Source organism: Malaclemys terrapin, chromosome 3 (assembly GCF_027887155.1).
Source record: "Malaclemys terrapin pileata isolate rMalTer1 chromosome 3, rMalTer1.hap1, whole genome shotgun sequence".
Taxonomy (NCBI): Eukaryota; Metazoa; Chordata; order Testudines; family Emydidae; genus Malaclemys; species Malaclemys terrapin.
In genome coordinates, this window is record NC_071507.1 from 37,512,905 (window position 1) to 37,539,686 (window position 26,782).

Below are 26,782 nucleotides of genomic sequence, written 5' to 3' on the forward strand. Positions count from 1 at the left end.
ATCCTCCTGTCACTATAGTGAGCTGTAACGATGCTGGTTCTGGTGGGACCCAACTGAGAGTGCCAATTCAGGACAAATTGCTTAAAGCAGGGCAGTTACAGCCCGAGGCTGGGGTTTCTGTGCACACCAAGGCAAACCAAACCAGCCAAACAGAGAAAACTTTGGTTTTACCCCACTGGCTAACCATAAGTCACACAAGCAATTCCCTTAGATACTCCAGTTTCCCAGTATCACTACCAGTGCCACTCGTTATGGGGACGAATGGTTATGAAAACCAATGCCCCAGTAAAAGAAAAAAGGTTTTCCCAATCCCAAAGGACCAAGCCCCAGACCCAGGTCAATATACAAATCAGATCTTATCCACAAATCATGCTGTTGCCAATCCTTTAGAATCTAAAATCTAAAGGTTTATTCATAAAAGGGAAAAGATACAGGTGAGAGCTAGAATTGGTTAAATAGAATCAATTACATACAGTAATGGCAAGGTTCTTGGTTCAGGCTTGTAGCAGTGATAGAATAAACAGCAGGTTCAAATCAAGTCTCTGGAGTACATCCGCAGCTGGGATGGGTCATCAGTCCTTTGTGTAGAGCTTTCGTTTGTAGCAAAGTCCCTCCAGAGGTATGAAGCAGGATTGAAGACAAGATGGAGGAGCTGCAGCAGCTTTTTATAGCCTCTTGCCATGTGGTCTCTGCTTTCTTTGTCCCCAAGACAAGCTGTCCATCACGTGGCATGGAAAAACTTCATAGTTCTGTCCATAGGCATGTCCCTGCATACTTTGTTGAGTCACAAGATGTCTGCCTTCTCTCAGTGGGTCAGTTGTATAGCTAATGGTCCTTAATGGGCCATCAAGCAGGCTAGGCAGAGCTGACACCAACTTGTCTGAGGTGTCATCCAGAAGCATAGCATAAGTTTGAAATACAGACAGTATAGAGCCAATATTCATAACTTCAACTACAAAATGATACACACATATAGACAGCATAATTATAACCAGCAAACCATAACCTTGTTTTAAACACCTTATTTCACCTCCTTTATAAAAGATTTGGTGCCACTACAGGACCTTGGTTGCAACAATGATCTTTACGGTCTCAGTTCATGTCAATGCTTTTATTTACATATTTGAGCAGATTAGGAATTTAAGGAGAAATTGCAGCACCAATGACAGATTTAACCCATCATGGATTCAAAGGAATACATTTGTAATAGATTTTGCTTACCTGATGATGATGTTGGTCCTACATTTAAGAAGTTTGTTCCAGACAGCAAAGTGACATGTGGTAGCAATTATGAAAGATTGAACATGGCTGGAAGGCATCATTAGGTGGCTTTTGGTCCAGTGTACTAGTGTCGAAACAGAGACCAAGTACAAGGGAGATTTGTGAGGTGAAAGCAGTGGGTACTACTGCTTAAGTGTTAAATATGTAAATATACTGGGGAAATTCAGTGGTGGCATTTGGCCCATTTCTTTCATTTGTTTCATAGTTAGCCTTAATAAATATATTTTGTGTCTTTATAGTAATATTTTTGGTGATGTGCTATGCTGTTTGTAGCTGTTAATGTGCTGTAGAAAATATTTTGTATTGTATTATCAAAACCATTCCTCAGAGTATCCAGGATTACTTGTAAATAGTTGGCAGTCTTTTACCAATTATGGTTTCTGTGGTAATTTGTTAGTCTCTAAAGTGCCACAAGGACTCCTCGTTGTTTTTGTGGTAATATGATTCTTTCCATAGTCAAACAGTGACTAAAACACATTGCGGAGCAATGGTCAAATGTTTTCAATAAGTTAGGAGAGGACAGAACCAGATTAATATTTAATAAATATATTTGTGCATCTTTAGAAGATTTTAGCTCAGAAAACCTCTTTTATAATTCGATAGGCAGTTTGTGGCTCACACCTTTGTTTTTATTTTCAGTTGTTGCTAGTACCTCACCTTTATTTACAAAGCCAGATTAAAGCAAGGCTACTATATCCACAGGAAGTTGCCCAGGAAGTTCAGAATCGCTGTGCCTGGGTAAAATGTTAATGAATGACCACTTCATGGAGGTCAAGATGAACATTCTTGTTCAATCTGTGAATGAGGGATTTCTGACCGCATGTAGAGTAAATGTCTTGTCGTTTTGGAAGTAGAGTGTAAAAAAAATCTTTGTCCTCATGATGTACCTTTCTGGCTTATTACTCAGTTGCACTTTGCTTTTGATAAAGGATTGAAATTGTATCTTAGTTTGTTACTCTTTCATGTTAATTTCCCCCACCCTGACTGCTTACAGGAACAGCAAATGCCAGTGGTAATTGTCTTACTTTTATATAGATCTTATCATCCACATTGATCAAAGAACTCTTTGCAAACCATAACAGGTTACTATATAAATTCAGCTTCTCCAGTACATGTGCAATGTGCATAAATGAAAAATTACAAAATAAAGGACTGTCCATAAATACAGCCACTTCAGCCCACTCCTTCCTCAGTACAGTTGCTACATTTCCCTCCTGAAATGTGGCAGCTGTTTAGCAGTGTGTTGGAACATTACAGAGCGGTTTAGAACAGGCAGTGAAGAATAGTGTATGTTAATGAAAATTGAGGGGAAATGTATGTACATCTGGTTTATCCTTTCCTGTAAGAAGCATTCTGGACCGTTAGCATTGTGGTGCCATCTACTGGGAAGCCAGGAAGCAAAAGAATCCAGTTCTTTTTTCCTCCTGTTCAGAAGTATGTAATCTTTGCCCCAGTCCGCCTGAGCGGATGTTTTCAGAGAACTATCCACAATGACTCCAAGATCTTTCTTGAGTTGTAAAAGCTAATTTAGACCCCATCATTTTGAATGTACAGTTGAGATTATGTTTACCAATATGGATTATTTTGCATCTATCAACATTTGAATTTCATCTGCCACTTTGTTGTCCAGTCACCCAGTTTTGTGAGATCCCTTTGTAACGCCTTGCAGTCAGCTTTGGATTTAACTATATTGAGTCATTTTGTATCATCTGCAAACTTTTCAACCTCACTGTTTACCCCTTTTTCCAGAAGAGAGGAAAATTGCAAATATGGATATTGTAGGGCATATAAGGCAGTTTACATAATGTAAAAACATTACATTTGACTTAGTTTATAGTGGGATCAACTCTCCATAGTGTCAGAGCAGAGCTTGGACATAGCTGGTTACAAAGCCCTAATCCTGTGCCACCCAGCCCTGACAGAAATTACAGCAGAGCTCTATCTACTCTAATTTATATCCCTACCATAAGATTTCTAAGGGGTCAGGACCTGCCCACATTGCACTGCCTAAACGTTGCAAAGTGGATGAAGCAGACTGGAGAATCTGGCCCAGTTGTCTTTCATAGTCAAGTTATCCTAAAATGTTATGCACTTTGATGTATAATAAGCCTTTATTTGCCAGTTTTGCACTAAATAATGTAAGATTGTAAGAGTAGTACACACGCTCTGTGTGTCTCTCTCTAAATGTTCTATAAACAGTTAGGCTAGAATACTAAGTGAGAACAAATGACACGCTGGGAAACCCCCAAAACTTTACAAGTTTCTTGTTAATTATTTCTGCACCTTTGCTATCTCACAGCCATAGAAGAGATATACCTTTTAATATATCTTTGTACTGTGATCGTTTCTAATTTGTAAATTGTTCATGCTTAGGTTAAATAAACATTTGATTTAAAAAACTCATGTCCTACTACACACTTGAAGAAAACAAATGTAATAACTTCTCTTGAGAGATGGATTTTTTTTTAATGTTGTAGGAAACGGAGTGGGTTAAATAACTTTTTCCATTGAATTTAATACTCATGAAAAGTGCATAATTGACACTTGTGGAGCCTGATGTTCTGTTTTTCTGCAACACAAGTGCTGCAGATATAGTGTTCAGCTTCCTCAGTCTTTTCTCTCCATGTTCACTTTAACCTTAAGGAACCATCTCAAGAAGAGTGAAATTCATCCCTGTGCAGAGGGCCAGCAAAAAATCTATGCGCAACTTAAGTGATGCATAGGCCTAAGTGGTGATAGTCCTCTCTCTGCACAGAGGTGAATTTCATCCTTCTTGAGGTGATTCCTTAAGATCCTTTCACCAGCAATGATATGGTAGTAAAGTCTGCAGGTCCATTCAATCCTAGGTCTCTCTAGCAGTCTCACTAGAGAGACCTAGGATTGTATGTGTGAAAGGGACAGATGTGGATACTTGTCAATTAAGAACTAGACTACCAAACAGCCATCAATTGGTAATGACGGAGATAATATCGCCTGGGTCAAAGCAGTGACCTAGAATAAAATGTTTTTTATTGGATTATTAATTTCCTGTGCTATAGATTTCCCACCAAATTTAGTTATTTTTCATTAGTTTTTTAAAAGCAGTCATGGGACACAATGGGTTCTTACTTCAAACCCTGAAATGTGTTAAACTACACTTCTTTTTTCTGTAATCAGTTCCAAATGAGCTCTCGCTGTAGGAAAAGTCAAGAATTGACTTTGTTGAGCAAATTGATTTCTCATGTATAAGGAAATCAAGTAAAAAATCTTTGGCAAGAAAAGACTAGAATCTTAACTTTAAAGATGTTGTTTGAGTTTTTGTAAAGTGCTTTTGATTGTTATCATACTTAAAAGACTAAGACTATGTTGAGACTATTTTGAGGGCCAGAATTATTTATGGCAGTTGCTTACTCTACCACTGCGGTGGCACCTTTGCATGTTTTTAATTTTGTTCTCTTGGCATGATCTGTTCTATGTTAATGATCACCTTGTCATGCTAGCAGTGGAAAACTTTTTTTTATAAATAATTCCCAATGGTAAGATGAAAGTGTTAACAGAAATACTTTAGTGGAGGTCTAAATTAACTTAAACACTTGGCTATATCACAGGAGAGGTTAGGCTTACAATATCTTATTACCAGCACCAATAAACCCCCATTCATTTTTTTCATTTAGTATGTTAATTACATTCTCATTCTCTCTCATGCGCAGACACACAATAGAGGCCTATTTCAGTTTTGCATTGAATACCACAATTATATTTTAGGCTTATACTTTGTGTTATAAATTCACACCCAAACAAATCAAATTAATCCAAACCTTCTCCCCTCCCTCATTCCAAAAACAGACTTGTTAGACTCTAATGCCGCAATTTAAAAAAATTGATGTTTAAAGTTAGATTCTTAAATCCATAACATAAGAACCTCAATAAGTGTCCTGACTTTCAGGTGTTGAGCAACTAGCAGTTCTTACTGACTGATTTCCAGTCCTGTGCCTTAATCACAGAATTATCCTTACTCTTTAACACAAGTAAGTAAACTTCCATAACAAACAGAAGTATAAACACTGTTGAAAAGGCATTAAAAATTGTGCCGTATACATGCATACATATGTAGTTAACAAGGCATACACAGTCTTAGCTCAACAAATCATGCAGGAGTTGCAAAATTTCTGAGAAAGTGCCCTCTGAATTGATAGTAAGTTTACTAAACATGTTTTATTGCTACTCTGAGAAACTTAGAAAGCTCAATCTGGTAAACCTCATCAGAAAGCCGATGTTTTTGTGTTTTTTGTTTTTCTTCGTGTTTCTTAGAAGTGGTTATCACTTCTGCGAATATTAAAAGATACAAAAATAGGGATAAAATTCCAAAATACAACTTCCCTGCTAATCTAATCCTCAATCACAAAATATAAATTGCTCAAATAAAACAGCCTACAACAAATAACCTCCCTTATCTAACCTTCCCCAATTCCTCAGCCCACTCACTCCAGAAATACCCAGGAAAATAGATGTTTGCTGCATTCTCTGAAGGTCACTGGCCCCTATGCTGACACTTCTCATGATAAGATCTTGTTCTCAGTTGCTTATCACTTTGCCAAACTTTACTCATTTGGACTGAAATTTCCCATGCTGGATGTCTGCCTCAAGCTGAATGTTTTTGAAAATTTCAGCCAAAATGGTTCCCATTTCCAAGAATGAAGCTAGGGAAAAATATGTGGTTTTGCCAGTGTTTAAAAAAACATTCTTGAGACCTTTTCTTTAAAATCCTCTAGTGCCCCCATGCTTTGCAGCAGGGACTTGAATTTTTTTGGCGGGATGGAGGGGTTGTGCCTTTTGCCGTCCCTGTGAAAATCACCCCAAATGTGGCCAAGTTATAAGCCTTTGAAAAATCGCTGTTCACACATACTCAGAAGATTGCTAGAGATTGCAGCTTAAAACTCAGAAGATTCTGTCCCCATTGGGCATGCTGCAGCCTCTCAGAGCTCTGAGTGCTGACCAGATTATGCATGCATCATCCACACAGTGATGAGCATATTCCAGCCCAGAGCTATGGGGGCTCAGAATGATTTTCCTTCTAACCTGATCTCAGCTGCTCTAGTGTTGAGAAAATAAACTAGGACAAGGAGCCAAGGAGGACATGGGAGCAGACCAAGCTTGGATGAGGAACCCAGGGAGGCAGACTGGGACTGAGAGGCAGTGGGGGGGGGGGAGGAAGAGAGAGATTGGATGAGGAGCCAGGAGAAGAGATCAGGGACTAGGCTGGGCAAAGAGACTTGGGTACAAGGAGTTGGGGGGAGGGGAGATTGGAACTGGGCTGATAAGGAGATCTGTACTGAGCTGTGAGGGAAATTGGGGCATGGCCAGTGAGCCTGGAGGGGACACTAGGCCTGGTTGGGCAAGTCGACTGGGACTGGGATGAGATGCTTGAGGAGTGGAGACAAGGACTGAGTAGGCAAGAAGAATGGGTCTAGGACAAGGAATCTTGGGGGGGGGGGAGGGGAAATAGTATGTGAGCATACAATTAAAGAATGCATCATTGTGCATGTACACAGAGGGGCCAACTTAAGGTTCCACGGGCAATCTTAATTCTGGCATTTCCTAACTTCTGAATGCTTGACTTTGCAACCTTAATAATGTTTTTAACAAAGTTTTGTGTGTGTATGCACATGCATACAAAAATATGGAACTAACATGTTGCCTTCCAACCATCTCTGTACTTGTATTTTGCATCCCTCTCTCTCACCCTTTGTCTTGTCTGTGAATACTGGAAGCTAGTCAGGCTTTCACCATGTGTTTGCACAGTGATTAGCCTGTAGGAACTACTGTACTATAAATAAATAACCCTCTTTTACACCCTAATAACTATTTAGAAAATAAATTTTTGCCGTTTTTGAGAACAGACCAGCATAATATGGCAAAATATTTTTATTTTGAGGCAGGCGTGAAACTATTTGATTTAAATTTTTACTGCACCAGATTTATTTTATTTTCTAGGAGAACAAAATCATAATCAGTTCATGTTAAATGTCTTCCTTTTTTTAAAGGGGGAAAATAAAACAAGTGTAAAATGCAAAAGCAAATCACCTCTATTTAAAAAAATGGTCTCTAGCATTATTAAAATTATAAGACACCTCAAGAGACATCAAGACTGAATCATAGGTCCAGAATTCCCATTCTACTTGGTACCCAAAGTGTCTGCATTCAGTTAGTCACAGACATTCAAGGCTCAGATGTTGCATAGTAATTTAGATAGTGTCTTCTCTAGTCGGACACGCTCAATTTAACTAAAGCTCACAATGAATCTGAAACTGCATTGTCCCATACTTTAGAAGTGAGCCAGTTGAAGAGGAAAGAGAAGCCATGACAATGTAAATTAATGTTCAGGGAAAAATACAGATCAAGATCAAAGCATGTTGCAACTTAAGAATTCTCCGGGTAGTTCAAATATCTCATTAATTACATATTGAAGATTTGCCAAAAAGCAAAATTACTCCATATTTTATAGTTCAATAATGAATAGTTTATTGTGTTAGCAGTTGTCACCAGGGGTGTTGGTAAGTGCATACCTAGAACAAAGATCAAGATAGCAAACAAATCTTGAAGTACAAATGTTGCACCAATATTCATGTATAAAAATATGCAGCAATGATATGTATGTCTTACAAAAGAACCAAAACACCGAGTTAATAAAGTTTAGTTACTATTTCAGAACATTTAGCAGAATAATTGAAAGGGACAGAGTACTAGCAGACTGAAACCTGTGATTACCTTAACCAGCATTTATTGGGAGGGTGGGGCATGGAAGAGGTGATACTTATTCCAAATCACCTAAGTGCTTTTGTCTGAGAGCTTTATGTTGCTATTTCCTCCCAGTTGTATTATTTTTCCAGTCACTAAGGATTACATTCCATAAGAACATATGACTCACTGTGACCTTGTACTAATATTCCCACATTTCATTTTAACACCAGTTCATCATTACAAGTTGTTAGAGTTATTGCACAATACTAGGTCCTTATCTGGATAAAGGAACTTATCCAGAATGCAGTTCCATTAATTACAATGGAAGAGTGAACTAGTTGGAATTAATTAAAATCAGCTCATCCTTCAAAGACTGGCTGAGGACCCTTTGCTGATAATACTTCATTTAATCACATGAGTTGCACTATTGTTCTATTATGCAGTGTTAGTGATTTGTGATGTTCTTGAAAAATATGGGAGAATATTTAAAAGGCAACTGTACTTGCTCAGCCCTGGAATCTGAAAATTCAAAATGTTGAAAAGAAGTTTGATATTAATAAATAATGAAATGTAATTAAAAACCAACTATAATTATAAATACCATTTCTGAGTTTAGTGATGTTAATGGGCATCTTGCTGAAAGTTGGTGGTGTTTGACACTTATAGTATTACACTGTAGGAAAGCCTATATTCTGCTTTATTACTTTTAAAGATTCAAGATTTTTTTCCTGATTATACTAGTATTGAAGCAGAAAGGAAACTTGTGTAGTCTCTTGCATTGAGCTCCCACACTGCCCGTGTTGTAAATGTTATTCAAATAATGAGGCTTCCACTTCTTTTTCCAAAGACTATTCCAAGGTCTACGGTCCTGTTTGTACTAGAGAAGCTAGACAACTTCATGTGGTCCCCCTAGCATGTATGCAACAGCCTCTCACCCACACTCCTCACAGTGCACCAGCATTGCACCTACAGTTTTTAGATTAGTCTTGCTTAAGCAAGTCTCACCATGGTGTGCCCTCTACCACGTCAGTCTCCAACATTGCAGTGGCAATGTGGATGGTGACTATTAGTGTAATAGCCTCAGTGGTACAAACAGTACTCTCACTACCATGTGCACCAGTCACTGCTGTTTCAGACAGGAAGATTTTCCTATTTTTTTTTTTTATAGCCTATGTGTTCCTTCTCTTAATTGTAGCCTCTCATTCCATAGGGCTTAAAGCTGAACTTCAGAGAGAAAGGTCCAGAAGTAACCAAGGGAGAGTAGAGGAGGGTAGAGATCAGAGACTAGGATGGTGGGTGCATAATGGATGTTTGGGTGCAATCAAGGGACAAAAGTGAGAAGACAGTGGACCCTGAGGGAAAGGAAAAGTAGCAAGAGGGCATAGGGAGTGGAGCATGAGTGATTTTTCCCCTTCCAGCTCCCTCAATTTGCCCCTTGCTCTTCACCAAGTATATTTAATTCCAAGGAGATTTCCAAATGCCTCTACTTTTGAAGGAAGGTAAATACTTGAAAATGTAGTGGGGCTGACAAAGGGAGGAGTTATTTCTTCCTTCACACTGAGGCAGGATGATGACTGGTCTTTGTATTTGGGATTTTTTGTTTTGGCAGCAATGGAACTGGCCAGCACCAAGCGCTTAAGAATTTTGTTGTAAGTAGCAGCTACTTAACACACACAAGAAGAAAAACCAGCAACATATATGGCTGCTTCAGAGCTGTAGAATTCTGCCATTTTTTCTCTTTCACAATAGTTCATTCTCTACTCCAAGCTTGGTATTGAACTTATTGAACCAGAAGATCCCAAGGAAAAAAAATTTTTTACATTGAGAGTAGGTCTAAACTTGTGGCAGCATATAGAGTATGGGCACTGCATGAGGAGCTAGCACAGGTAAAAACAGCAGTGTAGATGGTGAGGCATGGCTTAGGCAAATAGAGTAGAGCACCCTACAAGCCTGAACCCTAGAGCATATACTCTACACAGGCTCTCTGCAAGCCCAGCCATTGCCTTCCATGTCTATACTATGAACAGTGTGGTGCCATGCTGCCCTGCTGATGGCGCCTTTCCCAGCCATGAGGGAGACAGCAGGGAACGGTTCTGGCAAAGGGAAGGCAGTGGGGAAAGGCTCCAGCAGCTCCCTGCTGGCAGAGACTTGTCCTGCTGCCTCCACACTACCAGAGACCTTCACAGTGATGTGTAGCTGCACACAGCAATGAATGTGGACACAGCCTTTTACTGCTCACAAACCTACATGCCACTGCAATTGTAGAGAAGATCTTAGCTACTCCTCAGTTCCTTTACCCTCTTTTTTTGTATTGCATTGGCATAGCCCCCACAAAATAAAGTTTCCTGGTAAAGTGACATTTAGTAAAAAGATCTTAGTTGTCATTAATATTTATTGAGGAGAATTCATCTCTCCAAGAGAACATCCTCTTTCATCTTCATTGTTTTAGTTTTAATTTTTCTTCAGTTTACTGCTTGATACATTTGTTGAGCTGATGTGGGTGAGGATATGGTTTATTGGTGATGTTCTCCTTTAGGAGATTTTCCTTAACTTCCATGCTAAACAGACTTGGAAATACCTTTGGGTGCCAGATGTATTTCTTCAGAGACAAAGTCTGCCAACCGACATTGCTCCTGACTCTGTTCTCCTCCCAGAAGCAATAGGGGTTTTGCCTGGGTCAAGAGCACAGAATCACATCTTCCATGGAGTTAAACCCAGATCTACATAAGTACTTAGGCGTCTAAACCACAGACTTAGGCACCTAAGTCTAGGGTTGAGGTGCCAAAGTCCCAGGTTTTGCTCCACAATGATCCAGAAAACTCCTGCCAAGCCCAGTAGGCACCTAAACTCATTAGGTGACTATGTTTCAGCCTCTCGATTACACGTACTGCTGCCTCTCTTTATGCGTCTGGACACCTATCTCCCACCTAAGTGGTGCTTTCCTGTTTGTGGATCCCTAAACAGAGATAGGGCCTGGTTGTGCATTGCTAAAAGGGGAAAAAGAGAGCGGCACCTCCATGCAGCCTGGGCTAGGCACCTATCTTGGAGAGAGAAGTTAGGGCTTAGCGCACACCCCCTGCTGTCAGCATCGCCCATTGGCTAGCTTAGATGGCTCCCCGCCTAGCGTGCTGGCTTTTGAGCCTCTCTCTCCCCACTCAGCTTTCTGGCTCAGTATTGTTCCTGTGATTTTTCTAGGTGCCTAAAAGTTAGGTGCCATGACACTCAGCATTGCAACACTTAGGTCCCTTTGTCAATCCCACCTCTAGTGATTACTTAAAAACTTGAGGCTTTAATAACCTTATGTAAATCATGTTGTCCTCCATTATTTTATTCATGTGCACAGTTAGGTAATTTGAATATAAAGAGGTTGAGGTATCCTCTTCAGGTACCGGGTAACTAACTTGATCTCTTTTCCATGTTCTCATATAACAGAGTTATTGGTTTATTAAGCACCATCCTTTACATGTGTAATTAGAGTATTAAAAGCCTAGTTTGTTTTGTGCAGTTTGCAGTAAGTGAAATGCTCATTTATACAAATCTTTAACAAGAATTAATCTGTGGTTAATGTAAAATAAAATCAACTTGTCCTAAAACATATTTTATTGCATTTGCACTTATAATATAGGCTACCCTATTAAGGGTTTTGATTCACCTACTTTTCTTTAAAAAAGTAGGTGAATCAAGGCCTTAAATGGAATAGCTATCACTTAAGAAAAGTATTAAAGGATTAAAAAAAGCTGTTGGAAGCCTGAAACGAAAGGGACACCCTCAACTTGAAATTTAGTCAATTAAAAAATAAGAGTAAAAGGTACTTTTCAGGTACTGCCTCTGTCCCCAGGTTAAATTGTCACTTCTCATATTTCTGCTAATAGTCACAATCTTTCTAAAAATATTACATCATTTGTGATTTTATGAACCCCCTGACCCTGCAAAGACTTTAACAAATGCTTAACTTTACTCACTGTGAGTAATCCCATTGAGGCCAATGGAACTACTCACAATGTATAAAGCTAAGCAGATCCTTAAATCTTTGCAGGATCGGGGCCACAGATAGTAATTCAGGTTTAAACTTTTTGTTTTGCAGTATCACCCACAATGTTCTAGGAACTCGGTATACACATATACACAGGAAAACATAGTCCTTGACCTAAGGAGCTTACACTGTAAGAAGTCAAGCAATGTACCGAGATGGGAAAGAAGGATATAATCAAGATGTAGAATTATATACTCCTTAATGTAAAGAAAAAAAATTAAATGCAAACACTTCAACTATAACTACCCCTCAAACTGTGCTTTATTAGCTAACCAATTTTTTGTAGGTGACACGGAAGAGTTGGGACTTGCTTTCCCTCTTCTTGGAGCCAGATCTTCAACTGTGCCCAACTCTCACTGGATGCAGCTGTGTGTGTGGGGGGGGGGGGAGAAGCCAAAAGGGAATTGCATTTGGCTCCCCAACTTTGGGGCCAATTCTAAACCAATTCTGGTGTAACAAAGCCATGTCTGTGCTACAGGCTTCTGCCAGTATATCTGTGTCAGTCAGGTGTGTTATTCCTGACCAACATAGCTGGGTCACCAAAAGCCACTAGTGTAGATGAAGCTACACTGGCAAAACTGGTATATGTTATATCAGTGTGGGGAGGGGATAAGCTATACCGGCACAGCTGGGCTTTTATCGGCATAAACTGGATCCACATTAGGAGCGCTTTGCTGGCACAATATATCAATATGCTTAAAACATTAAAGCACTCCTACTGTAAATCTGGCCATAGAGAAGCTTAAGGTTAAGCATAAGGGCTGCTTTCATGTTGCTGGCTGGATATGGTCCCTATGGAACCTGCCAGAGATTGCCAGAGTGTATTGTGCTCCACCCATGGCCCTGACACTCCCATCCATGCTCCAACACATCCCCCCATCCTGGGGGTTGCAAGTGTCATCAGAGTTGTCTGACTGAAACCTTGCTGGGGATTCCTTCCAGCTGGGGGGAGTGTGTGTGTGGGGGGGGAATGTCTCCTTTCCATTCCCTTAGCTCCATCTGAAGAACACAAAGGGCCCAGAGCTGTGGGACAGAAACTAGTCACTAATGTTATAAATCAGCTTTAAAGTAGCAACTTGGTTTCCTATATTTTTGTTAGGCCCATGTATGACCAATATAATATGGTGTCCTTTTTAATGAAATGGTGTCTGTTAGCACAAGACTCAGAATTGGTTTTTTTGTTTGTTTGTTTTTTTTTAATGTTGAATTTAAATGCAATTCACAGTTTGTGTTTGGCAAGAAGGGTTTCCCATTCACAGAATTTGGGAGTAAGCAAAAAGGAGCAGCTTTAAATGGAACAGCACAATAAACAAATTCTTAGGTATATGTTTAATTTGAATTGTATTTTTCTTTTAAACTATGTTAATCTCCATGTTCATATTGCAACTATTTCTTTATTTCAGTAAGTAGACTGTATTAACCTATGTCCTTATTCTGTTCTAAATTTAGAACAAATAGGTGAATAAAAAAATAGGTGTTACTCGTTTTCAGAACCTGTGAGATTCTCCATGTTTCTCTTTAATAAATACTTTTAGCAGCCAAATGGCATTCGGGAAGTATTGGTTTTCTCCTGACTACCGAGGTACAGTTTTCTTTGTGAAAGGTGATAAAGGCAAGTGGTAAATGTCCTAAGTTCATCCCCTCTAGAATTTCTGCTGTCTGCAATTATTTCCTAACAAACCCCTTTTCAAAGCAAGTCTGGTATGTAGAGGGTAGATATTATTAATACATCTATCTGCTGCTGTGAGAGCTAGAAGATTTTCTTTCTTCCATGTTCGAAGAGTGAGTTTTAAACAGTTACGTGATAAATATATTTTTGTGTGTCTTGTGGCGAAAAAATTTCAAGTAATTATTTTGTTCATGAAGCATATTTACTGCACAGGACTGAATAAACCAAGTTGTGAACTTTTTTAATTATGGTAAGATGAGACCTTTAAAGCAACACTGAGTATCACTATGCTTTGTAGACCAAGACTAGAAAAAATATGTGCAAGAACCTCCAACAAGTTTTGAACACTTTGTTTTGAAATACTGTTATACTTCGACTTTTTTTTAAACTTGATGTCAAGGAAAGGCCTCTCTTAAAAAGTTGTTATGAACAAGTACAGCTACAAACCAGAGATTCAGGCAATGAAATGGAAACCAGATGATTTAGTTGCATGTAATATGGGGAAAGATAACTCTCTAGAGGACTAAAATGATCTAATCTCCTTTGATTGTATAAAACATTATAAAAGGAATCTGCTTACAGAATAGATTTTACATAAATGGTCTTTTTTAAAAAAGGGAACTTCCTAATTTATAAATGAATTTGAAATGACAGAGTACAGTAAACTTAGCACATTTTCAAACAACAATTCCAGGCCAACATTCTGGGGGTGCTAAGACAAAAGTTAGTAATTTTCTCTCTCTCTCTCTCTCTCGTCTGTCTTCTGTTTTTAACCTTTGCTATGTTCAAAAGGACTGTCAGGCTGAAGCAGTGACTCTGGAGAATAAGTCAGGGCTATGGACCTTCTTGGGTTTTTACCTGCTGCTTGTTCTATAATTTGGGTGTTTTTCTTCTCCCATTTTACCAATGCATATATTTGCCATCTCTCTTCCTATATCCACATCTGGAAAAGCCATCAAAGGGCTTCATGTAAGCAGGTTCTCTCTATATATTGCATGGCTGTAGAATTGTGCTCCAGCTTTCCAGACTCTCTTCCCTAGCCCACTAGGTCAATGGAATTTCTTTCCCTTAAAGACGTTGCCTATTTTGTGATGTGTACACACACAAAATATTAGATAAATGTCTGTCTGCAGCAATACGACACTGGGTTGTGATTTCATGTTATATGATGAGAATAGGGTTAGCCCTGTTCAGTATATAGAGAAGAGCTACAAAGAAAACTTGGGATGCTGCAAACAGTGTTACTAGTGAGTCAGGAGTTGGTGATTTCCTTTGTGTGAATACTGAATCAATGCACCAGTGTGGTACTAGGGACATTGTGCTGCTGAAGCTGCCATTTTTGGGATGAGATGTTAAACTGAAAACCTGACCTGTCATACATTAAAAAGAGAGGCATGTATCATGTTGTGTTTAAGGTACTGAAGTGAGACTCAGTATATCTGGATTCAATCCCCAGATTTGCCATCGTTTCACTATGTGAACTTCATTAATTCAATCTCTCGCTTCAGTAAAATGAGGATGATAATATTACCCTACCTTACAGGGTATTTGTGAGACACTGAGTTACTAGGATGGCATAATAACCATGTAATTATTTACCTATCTAGATCCCATGGCATTTCTTACAAAAAGTAAAATTGGCTAAATTTCAGCTTGATTTATTGTATCCCATCTACCTAAAAATCCTCCTTTAATTTCATTCTCCTAAAACCTATTGTTGCTCTTGGATAGCACAATGTTGTTGTTTGTGAGCCCCAACAGGATTTTTATACTGAGCTCTAAATATTAAACCAATTAGTTCTATTTATATTTGCATTGAATGACAAATTTTCTTCTATAACTTGCACTATTCTACAAACTAAAGCTAAATTATTGTTTGACAATTACTCATGTAAAACCAATTAGGAAACAGTTTATAGACACGTAACTCTAGTTTTTAATCTTTGTTCTCATAGTCTGTGTCCTGCCTTTTTTATTTTGCTTGTATTTTATCATTCTTTGTATGTATACTTTATTCTGCTGTACTCAATGGTCCCCCCCCCCCAATTCTTAGTATAATACAAAAGTTTAAAAAGAGTATATTTTGAGGACACATAATAGGCTACCAGGAGAAATGTTCACATCTGGTGTGATCAAAGGACTTGTGGTATATGAATGTGTATGTGGGAGGTCTAATTCTTCCTTGGGTGGATTAACAAAGAAAACTCAAACCACTATAGTACTTATCCCTCCCCCTTTATGAAAATTTACTTCCTGAACATAGAAAAACATCTAATACCTTATTTTTATCTTCTATTTTTCATTTCAAGCGGTATTATTAATTCTTATGCTTTATCTTGTAACTACTAGTTTAAAGCACAGAGCATTCTGTGTATTTCAACCACTGAAGTGGCTTTATTTAACAAGATAATAATCTTGTTTATGACTGACATTTTTGCATGTTGTAACTTATACATGTCCTAGAGTTTTGAGAACTGATAAGTGATCATTTCAACACTTCTACAGTGAATGAGCCCATAGATCCTGCCCTTTATGGAATGCTTACATTGTTTGTTATGTTCGTTAGTAGCCTCTTGCAGTCTGACTCTTCAGATTCAGTTCCTGCTATTTTATTTTTCATTAGTAGTAGTAAGTTGAATGACTATATAAGTATAAAATATCTAAATGATGCAGACAACTGGTTCTGAACAACATTGTTTACAATGTGAGAGGCTTATAATACTGGGTCATTGAATCACTTTCATTAGGACTCTACATTCACATTACTCTGAATTATGAACACCATTTTAAGTAATATATAGTATAAGGCTAATTGAAGTCAGTGATGTTTGTCTATTACCTATAAACCTTAAATACTTCAGTGAAAACTATGTAAATTCTTTTAAAGTTACCTATAAAGAGAGTTGTATTCTTCCTCTTTATGCATGCATAGAACATCAATTATTGTCCTTTTACTTTGCACTTATGTAGTACTATTCATCTTCAAAGCATTTTACACATATTTAGTCATTGATCTACTCTATGCCAGATTTTCAAGTTGCTATGTATACCTATGATCTCAATATGAGAAATTATACAGATGAGTGATGGATAAAATAACAGCAAAAATACTTCAATAATCTAGTTCCTGTACATCAGTGTCTGTAATTATTAATGTTAATAGTTCAGTTAATTAGGGTAATAGAACATATGCTATCTTGGGGTAGTGAGTAAAGAAAGGGTGGATTGATTGAATGAATGCAACGGGACATATAGTCAGTCCCAAAAAGAAGTGATCAACATCAGTGCTTGGGGTATCCTACTGACCCCCAGGATCTGATTTGGATATGGATAGAGACTTCTTTACTGTTTTTAATTAAATAAATACTACTGGGAATTGTGTGATTATGGGAAACTTTAACTTCCCAGGCAGAGATTGGAGGACAAGTGCTACTAAAAATAGTAGGACCCATATTTTCTTGGATGTGATAGCTGACAGATTTCTTCACCAAATAGTCGTCAAGGTGATGCCATTTTAGATTTGGTATTGGTGAGTAGTGAAGACCTCACAGAAGAACTGGCTGTAGCGGACAACCTTGGTTCTTCGAGTGCCTGCTTATGTCCATTCCATTGTAGGTGTGTGTGCTTGCCACATACACTAGTGCCAGAAGTTTTTCCCTCAGTATTATCCGTAGGGGACTGGCTCTGGCGCCCTCTAGAGTGGCATGCGTATGCACTGGTATAAAGGGCGCTGCTGACTCTCCCCACCCTCAGTTCCTCCTTACTGCCAGTGACAGTGCTGGAACATCTCCTTGCATCAGCAAGCTTACTCTTCTCAACTGTGCCAAGTTGTGAACTTTCTGTTTATAGTTGTTAGAAATTCGTTAGTTTTATAGTTCCCTTAGTGTAGATTTAGTGTTAGTTTGTTAGACCCAAATGGGACTTAGCATAGGGGCGGGGCATGCCCCAGTCCCCAGGCTTCAAACATTGTGATTGTTGCAAGAAATCCATGCCAGTCAGCGATCCTCATAGAAGCTGTCTGAAGTGCTTAGGGGAAACCCACGTGAGCGATGTCACATTTGCAAGAGCTCCAGACTGCAAACCAAAAAGGAGCGGGACATTTGTCTCTGAGCAGGGCCATCCCTGCCCATACGCAAAGTACACAGCTGCGTAGGGCACCAGGAAATTTGGAGCACCACATTTCCTGGTGCCCTGCGCAGCTGCGTGCTGCTCCAGCCCCTGCTCCACCTCTTCCCAATGGCCCCCACCCCTGCTCCACCCCAACCCCGCCTCTTCCCACACCTGCCCTGCCTTTTCCTGCCCCACTCCACCCCTTCTCCAAAGCCCCCGCCCCCAATCCCCTGAGGTCTGCTGCAGGGTGGGGCGCAGTAAGTAGAGCGACCCAGCCCCAGCCTGCTCCGCTCTGCCGGTGAGTGCTGGGGGGCGGTTCCCCTCTGCCTCCCAAGGCTGGGAGCCAGGGGAGCAGATCGGAGTGGGCTGTGGCCGTGGGGCAGTTGCATAGGGAACCAAAATGGCTAGGGACGGCCCTGTCTCCGAGTGCTCCTTATGGAGTTGGCCCTGGCACCAGCCTCAGAGCTGACCAGATAGAACTCTCAGTGCTGAGCACTGGCTTCAGACCGGCACCGAACCCCATCCCTGGTACCGGCTAAAAAGTAAAGAAAGGCCAAGAGGGGGTGATCGCCTATGTCCCATAAAGGGAAGGAGAGGACCGGAGAAGAGCAAAGGCCTGTGAAGAGCAGTTTTTCCCCTCCAGATGGTGGCCAGGCTCTGACTCCCGTTGAGTGGTTGGGCCCACTCAAAGATCCACCCGCCACCCTGGGGAGCAGCAGAGGCACTTGGCACATGGTGGTGCTGTCCACGCTTGAGGCCTTTCAGGCCACTAAGGACATTCTGTCCCTGCTGAGGCCGCCCATGCCGGCCACTGAGGTTCCCCGTTCAAGGGGTAAACCAACCTTGGGACCCTTTCAATGGTCCCTATCAGTGTTTCTCGCAGCAGGGGGCGCCCTGTTAGCACTCGCCCAAACAGCACCACTAGCCTCCAGATGCGGGTCAGATTGCCTGTCAGATTACCCAGCGTACGTCCCTGGACTCCAGGCAGTGTTCCTCAGGCTCGAGGCGGTGATCGCCAATGGGCTGGCGCAGACCTGCAGGAGTGGCACCAGTTCCACATGGGAAATTATTAGTTAAATTGGAGAAGATGGGGATTAATATAAGAATTGAAAGGTAGAGAAGGAACTGGCTAAAGGGGAGATTACAACAGATCATACTGAAAGGTGAACTGTCAGGCTGGAGGGAGGTTACTGGTGGAGTTCCTCAGGGATCGGTCTTGGAACCAATCTTGTTCAAATTTTTATTACTGACCTTGGCACAAAAAGTGGTGGTATGCTAAATAAAATTTGCGGATGACACAAAGTTGGGAGGTATTGCCAATACAGAGGAGGACCAGAATATCATACAAGAAGATCTGGACAACCTTGAAAACTGGAGTAATAGAAATGGGATGAAATTGAATAGTGCAAAGTGCAAGGTCATGTGCTTATGAACTAACAACAAGAATTTTTGCTACAAGCTTCAGTTGGAAGCAACAAAGAAGGAGAAAGACCTCAGTGTATTGGTTGATCACTGGATGATTATGAGCCAGCGATATGTGAAAAAGGCTAACACAATCCTAGGGTTCATCAGGCGAGGTTTATCCAGTAAAGATAGGGAAGTGAGTTAGTACCATTATATGAGGCACTGGTGAGACCTCATCTGGAATACTGTGTGCCATTCTGGTCTCCCATGTTTAAGAAAGATGAATTCATACTGGAACAGGTGCAGAGAAGGGCTGTTAGGATGATCAGAGGAATGGAAAACCTACCTTATGAGAAGATATTCAGTGAGCTTGGCTTGTTTAGCCTAGCCAAACACAGGCTGGGGGGAGACATGATTACTCTCTATAAATAATAATAATTAATGGAGATATCCCATCTCCTAGAACTGGAAGGGACCCTGAAAGGTCATCGAGTCCAGCCCCCTGCTTTCACTAGCAGGACCAAGTACTGATTTTGCCCCAGATCCCCAAGTGACCCCCCTCAAGGATTGAACTCAGAACCCTGGGTTTAGCAGGCCAATGCTCAAACCACTGAGCTATCCCTCCTCCCCCCCCCCCCCCCGAATACATCGGAGGGGTAAATACCAGGGAGGGAGAAGAGTTATTTCAGTTAAATGCCAATGTTGCCACAAGAACAAATTGATATAAATTGGCCATCAACAACTTTATGTTGAAATTAGACAAAAGTTTCTAATCATCAGAGTAGTGAAGTTCTGCAACAGCCTTCCATGGGGATCAGTGGGGCAAAAACCTAACTGGCTTCAAGACTGAGCTTGATAAGTGTATAAAGGGGATGGTATGATGAGACTGCCTACGATGGTATACAGCTGATCTGCGACTGCTAGTAGCAAATATGCCCAGCAGCCAGTGATGGAGCACTAGATGGGGAGGGCTCTGAGTTACTACAGAGAATTCTTTCCCATGTTCTTTCAAACTGTTGGGTCTTGACAAAATGCTTAGGGTCTAACTGACCTCTATATTTGAGGTTGGGAAGGAATTTTCCCCTGGGTCAGATTGGCAGAGACCCTGGAGGAGTTTCGCTTTCCTCTGCAGCATGGGGAACAGCTCACTTGCAAGTTTAAACTATAGTAAATGGTGGAATCTCTGTAACTTGAAATCTTTAGTTTAAATCATGATTTCAGGACTTCAGTAACTCAACCAGAGGTTATAGGTCTATTAAAGGAGTGCATGGACAAGGTTTTGTGGTCTGCAATGTGTAAGGCCGTGGTGGGCAACCTGTGGCCCACAGGCCGCACGCGGCCCATCAGGGTTAGGGTGACCAGATAGCAAGTGTGAAAAATCGGGACGGGGGTGGGAGGTAATAGGAGCCATATAAAAAAAGCCCCAAATATCAGGACTGTCCCTATAAAATTGGGACATCTGGTCACCCTCATCAGGGTAATCTGCTGGCGGGCTGTGAAACAGTTTGTTTACATTGACCGTCCTCAGGCACAGCCTCCCGCAGCTCCCAGTGGCCATGGTTCGCTGTTCCCAGCCAATGGGAGCTGCGGGAAGCAGCGGCCAGCATGTCCCGTCTTTCCGCTTAGCCTCTTCTAAACTCTTAAGATGGAGAAGTTGCTGTTCTGTTCTCTTTCATCCCCTTTCCATATCACTGTACTCTCCCTTCACAGAGAATTGGATAAGTACATGGTAGATTGGTCCATCAATTCTATTGGCCAAAATGATCAGGGATACAACCTGATGCTCTGGGTGTCCCTAAACCTCTGACTGCTGGAAGCTGGGACTGGATGACAGGAGAATGGATCACGTAATAAATTGCCCTGTTCTGTTTACTCCTCTGAAGCATTTGGCACCAGCCAGTGTAGGAAGACAAGATATTGGGCTAGATGGACCATTGGTCTGACCCAGTATGGCCATTCTTATGTTCACAGTCTCCTGTCCAGTCTCCCCTTTCAGTACCTTGCCCTATCCTGTCTAATATCATGCCCCTTCTCCCTCCCTTTTCCTGTCAGGTCTCTATGCCCACAGTAGCTTTGCCTGCACCCTCACATTCCTTTGCCCAACAGTCTCACTGCTTTCTTTCCTTCCTTTGCATTTGTGTTTGCCTAGTCCTAGTGCAGATGTCAAACTCCATTGTGGATCTGTTGTTTAATTTGCATATCTGAAAATCAGCCGTAAAGTAAGTTAAAAATACACAATAGAGATCCATGCTGCAGCTCAGAGGGAGTTGTTTCCAATGTTTTAGTCTTTTTCTGTCTGCATTTTTGTTCATTTTTAATCTCAACAATCCTTTTCCTTCACCAGACGAAATGAATCCTCAGAAAGAGGAAGTCAGTGCCAGCCTCCAAGTGTGACTGACATTCTGGGTAGCTGTGATTACATCATTCCACCTTCCTTTGTCTTGGTAAAAAGGTGTCTAGGAGAATAGCATTACTTTAAAAATAAGCCCTTTGCATTAGGGTTACCATATCTATTAAATAAAAAAAAAGGACCCTCCACGGGCTCTGGCCCCGCCCATTTCCCCTCCCCCAGCCCCGCCCCAACTCCACCCCTTCCCCGCCCTAACTCTGCCCCCTCCCACTCCCAGCCACGGGGAAAGGGCTGCCCGAGAGCTACCGGCTTCACAGTTTGCCGGGCAGCCCCCAGACCCTGCGCCCCTGGCCGGCGCTTGCCCAGCGTAGCTGGAGCCCGGGAGGGGAAGCGCCCAGCCGGGGGCCAGGGTCTGGAGGCTGCCCGGCAAACCGTGAAGCCAGTAGCGCTTGGGCTTCGGGCAGCCCCCTTGCCTCCGGACCCTGCGCCCCCAGCCGGGCACTTCCCCTCCCGGGCTCCGGCGGCGCAGGGTCTGAGGCATGGGGGCTGCCTGAAGCCGGTAGCGCTCGGGCAGCCCGGCTCTTAAACAGAGCCGAAGAGTCAGGGGAGGAGCAGAGCAGCCATTTTCCCGGACATGTTCGGCTTTTTGGCAATTCCCCCCGGATGGGGGTTTGAGTGCCGAAAAGCCGGACATGTCCGGGAAAAAGAGGACGTATGGTAACCCTACTTTGCATGAATAGCTTTTCTCTGGTGAATATAGATGAACCGTGCTAAAATCCGTTTTACATCATGCTCTAGTCAGGGAATTTGCCTGCACTAGGATTTCCCCCCTATATTTTCCCACTGTTGCTACCACTAGTGAGCTCTACTGCTGATAGCAACAATGGGAACTCTATTGTAGACAGAGCTCTAGAAGGTTGCTGGCATTTTTACCACAGTCATCGAGAGCAAGCAAACACAGTGATTAAAACATAATTTGCACCAGCTGGAAATCTAGGGAAAAAACACAGTGTAGATAAGAGCGTATGGGTGCAGTTTATAGCATGGTGGTTCATCCATTTCTCCACTGTCCAGGGAAACTATATTAGCATCCTGCTAGCAAGACCTGTGTTTAAACCCAATTCTGGCTAAAGATGCCTTGAACTCTTATGTAAACAGGGCCTGAATTTTTCTGGCTTTTATGGGTTTATTTTAACCTTTGTTGTTTTGTCTATATTTGTAATTTGATTTATTTTATGGAGGTTTGGTTGAAAAGCATGCCACTATGCTGTGAGTACTGAGATCCATGGTGTCATTAGATGTAATTTAAAACATAGCTGCATTTTGTGTATTACTCTTAACATACAGTCACAGTCTACCATGTGATGACCTTGTCTGAAAGCAAGGGACATGTTCGTCTACTTAGATCCGTAATACTGAATGTTACTATATGCACAATAGTAATTTTTAAACGTAATTGTCTTAGGTGTTTCATGTATTATTTTGAAATAAGAAAAGAGCCCAACCCCGACAGTTGGCTAAGCATAGATTTCTAACTACTTGTGACTGTAAATTAGCATTCTAAATTTGCTTTTGTAAGTTCAGCCTTGGTATTCATATGAGAACTCACTTATATGCCACTGTTAATGTAAAATGATGTTTGGTCTCAATTTACATTAGTCTTCCTGTTTTCTCTCCGCAGAGTTTGCCTTTCGTGTAGTAAATGCATCCATGGCCTTGGATTTAGCATTTGGCATACTGTGTGAGCTGCTTCAGCAGTGGAATCAAACCAGTGCTGGTGTCCCAGTGTTACTGGAGTGGCTGCTGGGAGAGGATGAACTAAAAAAAGATTTGGAGACTACAACTCTGGTAATTCTAATAACTACTTAATTTCTGGAGATGGAACAGACTTAAACTTCAAAGTAAAACATTCACAGTGACAACGGTCTGTTTAAAATAAATAAATAAATTGGGCCTGATCCTGCAATTCTCATATAAGTAGTCCCATTGATGTCAACACTAAACCATACTCTTTTTAAAAAAAAGTTTAATGAAGTTCCTGGGTTATTTTAACATATCAGTTGTCACCCAACATTTCAAAGATGCAGGGCCTGATTTTCAGAGGTGCTGATCATCTATAAAACTGATTGATGTTAATAGCTGTTTTAGATGCTCAGCATATCTGAAGTCCAAGCCCATTACTCCTGCTACTATTGGTTTACTTCATGCTATTGTACTAGTTTTTCCAGAGCTTTCAAATTTTGTTATATTCTGTGGGCTCAATACTACACAATCTTACGCACATGAATCATTCTCACTCATTGAAACATTGACTTCAGTAGGTAGGACTATTTGCATAAACAAGACTTCGCAGGATTGGGCCTACAGAACTTAATATTGTATGTTAGGAGCTAACTTGCCTTTGAAAGGCCAAGCAATATGAATATAATACTATAAAGTAAACTGGTAGTAGTGGCAACAGCTACATCTTTGAAACACTGGCTGACAACTGATATGATGTAATGACCATTCAAATGTCTTATGAAACTTTTCTTAAGCATTTGGTTTAGGTATGTCTTTTTGATGTTCTACTACTGTTTTGTTGACTGATGTAATTTTCCTTTATTAATTAATCTACTCCAAAAGCTCCATGATATGCCCAATTACCATACTGATTACAGAGGGCTCTGCATAATATAAGACAGTGACACAGCGGAAGGCAAGCTAATTCCTCACTCCCCAACATGCACATTTTAATGTTTACGCTGTTTTTTACTTCCACTATTTCAAAAATAAAAGTTACATCATAAGTGCCTGATTTCTGGAGATATGTCATTGGCACACTGGGAAACTTTGTTTTTTGCTTTCCAAATCTTTGAATAAATTGAAGATACGTATATGAATTCTTACCCTCACATAAAACAGCAAATAAACTGTTTTAGTAATATTTTACATCCGCATTATTTCCCCTTAATGTTGTTTAATATTGGATTATTTCCCCTTTATCATCAAACCACTGATCATTGTTGTTTTTCTTTTCATTGAGATGGAAGATGACAACCTGTTTAATAAAGGGGAAGTGAATTTTTGGGCAGAGACGCTGACTAACGTCAGACAACTTAGTAAACATCTGTTCTTGCTCATACCAGCCACTCGCTTAAATTCGCCAGATCAAGGAGAATTCCTTCGATTGGCAAGAAGAGCATCTGATCAAGCGAAGCTTGTTACACAGCTTCTTAAAGAACTACCTCCAACTCCAGAATTTTCCAAAACTGTGGAATTCACAAGATTAGCCATTCAGAAGGAAAGAATATCAACTTGCCTTAAGATATTAACCTTGCTTGAACTTGATGATGTTACTTGCAAGAACAAAGAAAATCCTGAAAAATGAAACACTGGCAGTTTGTCCTGTGCTGGTTGTATAAATTTTACTACATTGTGAACAAAGAGTTGAATTCTCTCTAGGTTTGGACGGGATATATTTGTTTAATGACTGTAGTAAACTTTTTTAATAGTACATGCTAAAAACACATTTTTCATGAGTCCATTGACGCTTTGTCAGAATTGCTGTAGAATATTTTTTAATGCATTTACTAATTTCATTCAGACCAGCATAGTTTATTGCAGCTACTGTAGGACGCAAAGCAGCTAACCTTAATATTTTCCATTCATCCAGGTGCAGGCCACCTGCAAATCTGGTGTGTTTTATCCCACAAGTTATTCTTCCTCTACTCCAATGCCATAATTCTTGACTTTGTTTTTCTTTTGTCAGCATGTAGCAATTCTTAACACACTCAGAGTATTAACCTGATACTGTTTTATTTTTTTTTTTTTAAACTGTTCCTAAAAAAAAATATTGGCTTCCCTTGCTTGCTTATGCCAAGCCTGAATCAGAGTTTTTAACTTCATTCCATTTTTAACCAGGGGGAAGTAAAGGAGCCTGATTTTTAAAAGTGACCTCTTGTTTTGCAGGTGCAAATAGATGTGTAAGTGCTGCCTGATTGCTCCTGCAAAGAAAATAGGTATCAGAGTGCTAACATTTTTGCCTTCAAACCAGAGGCTGGGTTTGAAGCCCTTTCCAGAATGAAGACCACTGTGTTCAAAATAAAACGTATGAGGTCATGCTTGCTCACCTAGAGTATGCTTTACTCTGTAAGTAAGGTCTGAGTAAAGATAATAGAATCGGGCCTTTACAAATCTGATAGCAACCTTCTGAAGGTGATCAGAATAATTTTATTTTGACATTAATGTCTGTTTTAGGAGATTTGGAATATAGCATTGTGTTGTCTCAAATCATCAAAACAGATCTGGAGTTCTCTTATTTATGTGTGCTTTGTAGATTTCTCTTCCTGAATTCTTGAATTTGGTTCCAAGATAATAATAAGTTCAAATAAATAATTTAAAAGACTCAGTGAATTATTTAATCAAGAGCTAAAACCTGTATAGAATGCATGCAGTAACCAAAACAAAGATATAACTTGCTTTAGACTGATTTTTAAATTATCACTGCAAGAGTGATGGGGTTATGAGCAAACAGTGATTCTTTATTTGCACTTTCACCCTTTCTTGTCTTTTAGTAAATGTTAATTTGAAATCTTACTGAAAAGTACACCTCTACCCCGATATAACACGGCCCGATATAACATGAATTCAGATATAACCCGGTAAAGCAGCACTCTGGGGGCGTGGGGCTGCGCACTCCGGCGGATCAAAGCAAGTTCAATATAACGCGCTTTCACCTATAACGCGGTAAGATTTTTTGGCTCCCGAGAACAGTGTTATATCAGGGTAGAGGTGTAATTAATAGTTCAATACAAGATTTTCTGAAGCTCAATACTGCAGATGCTTTAAGTTATATTCTTAGTATCCCAGTAGGTGGCACTATAATACAACATTTTCTAAGAACTAGTGAAACAGTGCTGGGTTTCACATTAATGTATATAGCTTAATCTTCAACGTAAACCTGAAGCCCAGTTCGATTAATGTAAAATGAATTTCTCTAGCACGTATTAGTTGTATCATTGTTAATTTTTCATAATACTGTTATAACTAGAATGGGCTGCTAAACTAGGCTCTGAAAAATATTTTGAAAAAATGCGGTAGATTGTCACAATTAAACATTTTTATTTAAGAGTTAAAAGTGGAAGAGAGCAGTTTGACATAATATTTGCTTTCCACTGCATAAGTACTAAGCTGAAATTAAAGCCTAAGTGGTTTATTTTCAAAACAGAATATT

General features: G+C 40.4%; 1 protein-coding gene across 2 annotated transcripts in view; it reads left to right on the top strand.

The window, feature by feature from the left end:
- Window positions 1–25,954, top strand: part of THADA (THADA armadillo repeat containing) — a 327,070-nt gene extending 301,116 nt beyond the window's left edge. For both annotated transcript variants that reach the window (XM_054024500.1, XM_054024499.1), the window contains 2 exons: window positions 23,249–23,415; window positions 24,593–25,954. In XM_054024500.1, coding sequence (XP_053880475.1) covers window positions 23,249–23,415; window positions 24,593–24,937 — 512 coding nt within the window. In that variant the 3' untranslated portion in view covers window positions 24,938–25,954. The remainder of the gene's footprint in view (window positions 1–23,248; window positions 23,416–24,592) is intronic.
- Window positions 25,955–26,782: the final 828 nt, after the last annotated feature.